The sequence below is a fragment of the Nerophis ophidion genome, linkage group LG10, assembly GCF_033978795.1.
Source record: "Nerophis ophidion isolate RoL-2023_Sa linkage group LG10, RoL_Noph_v1.0, whole genome shotgun sequence".
NCBI lineage: Eukaryota > Metazoa > Chordata > Actinopteri > Syngnathiformes > Syngnathidae > Nerophis > Nerophis ophidion.
In genome coordinates, this window is record NC_084620.1 from 40,224,425 (window position 1) to 40,232,766 (window position 8,342).

The 8,342-nt window shown below is 41.3% G+C and overlaps 1 protein-coding gene across 1 annotated transcript in view; it reads left to right on the forward strand.

Moving 5' to 3' along the window:
* The window catches only part of kiaa0232 (KIAA0232 ortholog), a 28,777-nt gene extending 22,267 nt beyond the window's left edge, over positions 1 to 6,510 (forward strand). The window contains exons 6-8 of the mRNA XM_061913739.1: positions 147 to 3,471; positions 3,567 to 3,675; positions 3,761 to 6,510. Coding sequence (XP_061769723.1) covers positions 147 to 3,471; positions 3,567 to 3,675; positions 3,761 to 3,777 — 3,451 coding nt within the window. The 3' untranslated portion in view covers positions 3,778 to 6,510. The remainder of the gene's footprint in view (positions 1 to 146; positions 3,472 to 3,566; positions 3,676 to 3,760) is intronic.
* Positions 6,511 to 8,342: the final 1,832 nt, after the last annotated feature.

An 8,342-nucleotide genomic window follows, 5' to 3' on the forward strand; every position in this document is an offset into this window, starting at 1 on the left:
TCCATACAAACTACTACTCTTGTATTTTGAGTTTCCTTCTTTTTGTATTTTTGTGAACTCAGGTACTATGTCTATTATTAAATATCCATACAAACTACTACTCTTGTATTTTGAGTTTCCTTCTTTTTGTATTTTTGTGAACTCAGGTACTATGAAGCCTTCCCTCCTTTGTCAGAGAAACCTGTTTGTCTCCAAGAGATCATGACCGTGTGGAACAAAGCCAAAGCCTGCACGTACTCAAGTTCATCATCCTCAGCAGCCCCACAGACCAGCACAGACACCTCCTCCCCAAAAGATTGCAACAGCGAGTGTGAGGCTGCAAAGGAACGGAACCCAGAATCGTTTGGTACCATCACCGGTGTGAGCAATGAGAAAGGCCAGCAACGACGAAACAAGAAGGAGAAAGAAAACCGATATCATTGCAGCGCAGGAGCAGAAGAGAAAAACACACTCCACTCCAAGAGACAAACAAGACACAGGTCTGAGGGCAAATACAGAGCCCGCTCCTGGTCTTCTGGCTCTAGTGAAGCAGGCTCGAGCTCAAGTGGGAACCAGGGAGACACAAAGTCATTTAGAGGCAAGACGGTTAGAGTAAGGCACAAATGCAGAGAGGTCGGCAAAAATAGGAGACATCGCAATAGCGGACCGTTGAAGCTTCAGCTGAAGGCTATTGACAAAGAGGAGCGACGTAATGCAGGAAGGGGCAGTGCAGCTGGAAGCACTGGCAAAGCACCACAGCTTTACAAAAAGAGTAAGAGATCCCTCAAGGAGTTTTGTAAAGATCCAGGCTGGGTGGATGCAAATGAGATTGGCCTTGAGGCCAGAAACGCAAAGGAATACATGGAGGAGCCCCTCTGGTACACTGAGCCCATCACAGACTATTTTGTACCTTTTAGCAGCAGGCAAAGCAAGCTGGAAACAAAGTATAGAAGCAAAGTTGGCTCTCCTGAAGACTTAAATCTGGCAGCTGACATGGCTATGCTACCGGAGAGAATCCAAGGAATCTGCATTGCCAGCGAGAGCTACCAGAGAACATACCTTGCTGCAGGCTCATTTGTTGATGGGCGTTTTGTGGAAGCAGAGGACGAGACTGCTGAGCTCATTGGGAGCTCAAGCTGCCTTCAGCCAGAGGATAGCGGAGATTTAGATGACAAGCATCTGCCAGAATTCACCGACTTCTATGAAGTTGACATTTATCAGTCCATATTGGATACCAGTGCCTCAGACTCGTTACAAGAGAGTCGGATCCTCAGCATGATTCGACAAAAAAGCAAAGAGCAAAGAGACGTTGAGGCAGAACCTTGTTTAGTGTTAGATGGCCTTGAGCAGCAAGGGAAAAGTGCAATAAGGGCAGACTTAGAGGAAGCGCCAGAATCAGTTGGGTTCCTAATGGAGGATCTTGACAATATGGCTCAAGTTTGGGGATGTTACACTCCGTCTACGTCAGATGATATAGATGGAGAAAGTTTCATGGGCGACTCCCCCATACGACTCTCCCCCCTCCTTGATAGTGTTTCCTTTACTTTGAGTAAAATGTCAGGAAATCTCGTGGAGCCACAAGTTCCTGAAGCCACCAGGGAGCCATCTTCTTGCTTCTCTCTTTTTGAGCTGCATTACGACAGCCCTGCTTTTCCTTTTCCCCAAGACTCGCTCTGTGTCGCTCATGAAAACAAAGCCGATTCTAGTGTTTGTCTCGACCCGCATACTAATAAACAGTCTCGCTTGCTAATATGGACCAAAAATAGTGCCTTTGATGAAACGGAACACTGCTCAAACCTTTCAACACGAACATGCAGTCCATGGTCACATTCGGAAGAGACGCGTTCAGACAACGAGCATGGGAATATTCCCACAGAGGAGTCTACTCACATTTGCACCGAAGAAATTGATTTGAGAATCCCTCCTCTTTCTGGTACATATCTCGAGGAAGAAATCTTGGATTTTTTGCAAGAAGACTCTGGCCGAAATTGTGAGGCGACCCCGGCATCCAGTCAGACTTACACCAAAAAATCAAAATTGGAGTCAATTTGTGGAATAGCATTAGAAGAGGATGAAAGTAAACAATACAGTTCTTGCATTTTCTCAGATGACACAAACCAACAGAGTGGCGAGTACAGCTCAGGTATAATTAAAGACATTTGGTCTGTAGTTGGGGATGGTAAATTGGTGGTATCAAGGCAAGGTGGAGAGAAACCAAGTGAGGCGTTTCCTGAAGACTCTGTTGGCTACTGTGGCAGCTGTCTGGAGGTGCAGGCCAAACGAGTTCCTCTTCACCGACCTCAGAAAAAAGCAGTGCAGCGCTCTGAGTATCACCTCTGGGAGGACAAGAGCGAAGAACAGGACTTAGCCAAAAACAAACTATCCAAGTTAGATGGTGCTGGGGATTACATGACTCCGTCCAGACCCTGTGACTTGAGGTCAGATAAAGACAGTACGTCTTTTATCATTGGTGGAGTGTATGGAGAGTTTAAGAATTGGGCTGTTATGCCACCAAGTGAATCTCAACACAGCTTGTTACAGTCTACCGCCACATCTGCTTCTACTTCTGAAATGCTCACCATTACTGGCACCGATGTGTTCATGAACACTAGCAGCTGCTTCGCTCCAGGACAAAGGCGCCTGTGGAGGCCTCTTGTGTCCTTTGGCCAAAGCGACCACAATTTTACAGGGAGCAGAGATGGATTGAATAAGGGATTTTCTCTTATTTTCCGAGAAGATTTGCTTGGATCTTACGGAGGCTTGCGCGATGAGGAGCAAGGTTTAGAATACCCCTTTGCATCCTTCCACCTAAATAATCCCTTCTCTCAAGTTCTCCATGTGGAGTGTTCCTTCGAGCCTGAGGACATGGCTTCCTTTAGTCCTGGCTTTAAGCCTAAATCTATTCTTTGCTCGGACTCAGAAAGTGAAGTCTTACGCCCTCAAATTTATGGCATCAACCAAACTCAGTACAGGGCCATTCGCATCTCCCCTAGGACTCATTTCCGGCCAATATCAGCCACTGAGTTGTCTCCTGGTGGAGTGAGCGATTCCGAGGCAGAGTCCGACAAAGAGGAGTCAAGTTTTTCCGTCCTGGCACAAGTGGATGTCTTTGATGATCCTCAGGCAGATCTCAAACCTCTAGAGGAGGATGCAGAATGTGAAAGCCCTTATTATGGGAAGTCCGAATTGGAATCTGGTAAATTCATTCCCAGGTTGAAGAAATCTGGCATGGAGAAGAGTGCCCAAACCTCCCTGGATTCACAAGAGGGCTCCAGTACCCTCCTACCAATCCCTGAGCAAGAAAGAAATTTGGACTGCCAAAAAACAGCAGCGGCAGCAGCAGTATCAACTGCAGGTGGACAAAAAGACATCTCAGTTGGCACGTTTCAAAAAGCGGAATCTCCAGGAGCAAAACCGACCTACTTGTGTGCGGCAGCAGGTCAAGTCCCTAAATATGGGATCGCTTATGATTTTGTTGGAGATGTGCCAGAGGTGAGTTTTCTTTTACGTTGCCAATACAATGTAATGCTAATTTGTGACACAACCATTCAGCATTGCATAACCTGTTTGCATTTTTGCCTGTTTAGTTCCCACTGTTAAACATAAGTGGGCAGGGAGGAAGTGGAAACCAGGAAGATGAGTGCTGGTGGCAAAACACTCTCTGTTCCCCCCTTTTCTCTGGATCTCAGTGTACAGGTACATGAAAATATTTATTACCCTTAGCGTGACTTTGTAACAATTAAGGGAAAGTAGAGTAAACTGACCCGATTTCTGCCTCTAGGGAGCAGCAACATTTGAATTGTTCCGCTTGCAGAGGACTCATGTTGGCGAGAGGGAAAGATCCTGGACTCTGGTGACTGGACCTCTACCAGCATTTATTCAGGGTCATCTCAGAGCCAGAAAACCTAATGTAGGATTATTTCGTGAGCTTGTCCCCAGCCGCCCACACACGCGCACACACACACACACGCACGTAAGCACACATTTGCGTGCACACAAACACACATTCAAATAACTGCTGGTTTTCCTTTACTAACAAAAAAACTTGTGTAATCAACAATCAGATCAACAGAAAAATGAGTTAAAGCAGGAAAAAAAGATTTTGTGTGTTTGAGTGATGCCATATGCAAATGTCATTTTTAGATTTGGTGATTCAGCTTGCAGCTATTAGGCATCCATTTGGGTCCTTTTAGTTGTGCTCCCACCATCAAACATTAGAATACTTGATAGTTGGTGGTGTTTGAATGATTGTACATGTGCGTCTGCCCGGCCAGTCTCCCTCTTTTTTTAATAAACCCTGGTTAAAAGACTAATTGCTGCGTGAAATGGAACACATCCTCTCCTCTACATCCCCTCTTGACAAAGACCACACTAGTATGTGATTTTTTTTTTTTGAGGTGTAAAAAAATGTGATTATATAATTTACAAAGTTTGTTGTTTGAACAACTTTCTGAGAGCAAAGTAGAGAATGTGTGCGCCTTTCTTTAAGATATCCTTCAACTGACGCTCCAGCAAAATGGAAATTTATCATAAAGTCAGACTTGTACGGTGAGTTTTTGACAACTTAGTAATAAATTAAGGACTGGTTTGTAAGACTAAATTTATCGGTATGAAAATAAAACGGGGAGCTACAATTGCATAACTATGTACTAAAATACAATGCGCCAAAACAATTGGGAAGACAAAAACACAACCATGAAAATAAAAAAGTATTTCTGCAGGCAGCCTTTGCAGCTGAATGCAACATTTAATTGATATTTTTGTTCTTTTAAGGTACACAATATTGGTGCTATACCTGTTCCAAGATGTGGCTGTGATAAATAAAATCACTATGGATTTTTTTTTCCCAGTCCATTCAGTCACAAATCCATTGACTTTTTATTTCTATAAAAACTCATTAAAAAGGAAGAAAAAAAAATGTTGTCTGATTACTCTTTAAATGTGGTTTGGTTTTAAATTTGAAATTGTAAGGCCTGTAACCAATGCGGCAGGAATAATACGATCTCTCCATTGATCGAAAGCATAAAGGACACAAATCTTTCATTTATTTGTCTTTGTGTTGCAACTAAATCAATACAGCAAATTGTGGGCATGGTTAAAAACCAACAATAATGCCATATTTACACTACAAGTTACCATTGTTTTTCTTGTATGGAGTGTTTTTATTTTGTTTTATTTGGTTTAGCATATATCTTGTTGAAATGTTGAGTAATGTGTTAACTCCTGGTCTCTTTAAAATGTGAATGTGTACACATGCATACATTCTTTAAATATGAAACATGTTTTTGAATAGCTGAAACTAATTGGGTTCTAGTACACTTCAGTGAGTCATGCAAATTATACTTAAACAAATCTGCAGGGTAACTACTTTTCCTGTTTGCATTGTATAAACCCACATATCTTTCCCACTTTTTGTTCCAACTGAAACGGAAGTAGGATTGGTTATTTCCCAGATATCGCCATTGATTCTCAAGCACAAAATCCCTATCCTCATGCCATTGCTTGGAAATTTATGTTTAACTTATGTGACAGTTTATTTTTTAATGGCTTCCTGGTTTTGATATTGAAAGATCTGAAAGTAGGGGGATCTCCCTGCTAAATGGCTGAGATTAAAAAAAAGAAAGGTACTCTCTTTCATGGTCTCGCAAGCTTTTTTCTCAGTCATCAGACACTCAGGAATTTTTTGATATAAGTATACTTTTCATAAACATTGACAGTGTGGCAGTACAATGCATATTTGATTGTAGATCACACATTGACATTATTTCCAAGCAAACCACAGCGACAGTGGACTTTATTTAGAACAATGTAGTTTAAAAGGGTAGAAAGATTAAGCCATTGTTGACTGCATAAGCAATGTGAGGGCTTTTCAAGAGGCCTCTTGAGTCCTATGCAATACCTTGGTGAAAACCTTTAAGAATACGTGAAGAATAGTCACTCATTTTCAATTTTGCGTGTTTGTTATTAAGAAAACGATGCCTCAGTACCCCTCTAAAAATGTCACAGTCAACCTTTATTTTGGTTTGAGTGAGGTTTAATCACTGATTGAAAGGGAAGACCTAGTTGGAGTGTTGAGTTTCAAAGACCCAAAGGACAGTGTGACACCAAGTGTTTAGTGTGAGTTTTTCAGTGTCTTATAAAGAGTATGACTCATAAAGCACTTATTTGGAATTGAAAGAAATACATCCCACCTTTTACTCCATCAGCTCACTTCTTCCATTTTTGTATACTGCATTTGGCTAAAAAAAACAAAAAAAATACTTGTGTGATGAGAAAATGCAGTCAGTGAGGGTCTTTGGTTTTGGAACAATACTGGAGTGGCGGATGAAGTTAGGATTGCACTGTGGTTCAAATAACATATAACCCAGCACTGAAAAGTTAACTTTTCCTTGTCTGTTCATTCCTTCACCACCTTTCGCCTCTTCTTTGTCCTAAAGTTAGCTGTGTTGTTCTGATTTCATTTGCACCCTGAAGAAATTATTTTTCTTTCATTGTGGATTTCATTAACATCTAATAAAAGGGTCAACCAAACATCTGTCAATTTGTATGTTCTTATGACCATTAGCCTACATGGAGTGCACCAATTAGTGTTGAGCAATAAATGGGCTGGCTGCAAATGTTAATATGGCTCCAATACAAAGTAAATAAAAGGCAATAGTGTTGAGAGTGTGCGACTTAAGTTAAAGTACCAATGATTGTAACACACACATTAGGCATTTAACCCATCCCCTTGTTCACCCCCTGGGAGGTGAGGGGAGCAGTGGGAAGGAGCGATGCTGTGGCTGGGAAACCTATTTTGGTGATTTAACGCCCAATTCCAACCCTTGATGGTGAGTGAGTGTCAAGCAGGGAAATAATGGGTCCCGTTTTTATAGTCTTTGACATGACTCGGCCGGGATTTGAACTCACAACCTACCCATCTCAGAGCGGACACTCTAACCACTAGGCCGCAGAGAGTTTCACTTGTTGGATTAAACTAAAGAAAAATTCAGTTTTTTAATGTATTGAGGTGAAAATTATATCAACAGAGCCTTCCTATGTGAAAGGACTTATTTTTCGTTTGGGAACAACTGCAGACTTTGAACTGTTTAAACTGTTTTTTAATTGCTTTTTAATTGACAAGTTTCTCTTAAGATACTTTGTATTTGCTTTCTCTATGTGCATATATATACATATGTATGTATATACATATATATGTATGTGTGTATGTATACATATATACACATACATATATATATACGTGTGTGTGTGTATATGTAAATAATTGTATGTGTATGTATTTGTAAATACAAACCCCGTTTCCATATGAGTTGGGAAATTGTTTTAGATGTAAATATAAACTGAATACAATGATTTGCAAATCATTTTCAACCCATATTCATTTGAATATGCTACAAAGACAACATATTTGATGTTCAAACTGATAAAACGTTTTTTTTTTTTTTTTGCAAATAATCATTAACTTTAGAATTTGATGCCAGCAACACGTGACAAAGAAGTTGGGAAATGTGGCAATAAATATTAAGTTTAGGAATGCTCATCAAACACTTATTTGGAATATCTCACAGGTGTGCAGGCTAATTGGGAACAGGTGGGTGCCATGATTGGGTATAAAAACAGCTTCCCAAAAAATGCTCAGTCTTTGCGTGAGCAAATAAACAGTTTTAGAACAACGTTATGCAAAGTGCAATTGCAAGAAATTTAGGGATTTCAACATCTACGGTCCATAATATAATCAAAAGGTTCAGAGAATCAGGAGAAATCACTCCACGTAAGCGGCATGGCCGGCAACCAACATTGAATGACCGTGACCTTCGGCCCTCAGACGGCAATGTATCAAAAACCGACATCAATCACTAAAGGATATCACCACATGGGCTTAGGAACACTTCAGAAAACCACTGTCGCTAAATACAGTTCGTCGCTACATCTGTAAGTGCAAGTTAAATCTCTACTATGCAAAACGAAAGCCGTTCATCAACAACATCCAGAAACGCCGCCAGCTTCTCTGGGCCTGAGATCATCTAAGTTGGACTGATGCAAAGTGTAAAAGTGTTCTGTGGCCTGACGAGTCCACATTGCAAATTGTTTTTGGAAATATTCGACATCGTGTCATCCGGACCAAAGGGGAAGCGAACCATCTAGACTGTTATCGACACAAAGTTCAAAAGCCAGCATCTGTGATGGTATGGGGATGCATTAGTGCCCAAGGCTTGGGTAACTTACACATCCGTGAAGGCGCCATTCATGCTAAAAGGTACATACAGGTTTTGGAACAACATATGCTGCCACTTAATTGCCATTAAGTCTTTTTCATGGACCCCCCTGCTTATTTCAGCAAGACAATGCCAAGCGACATTCAG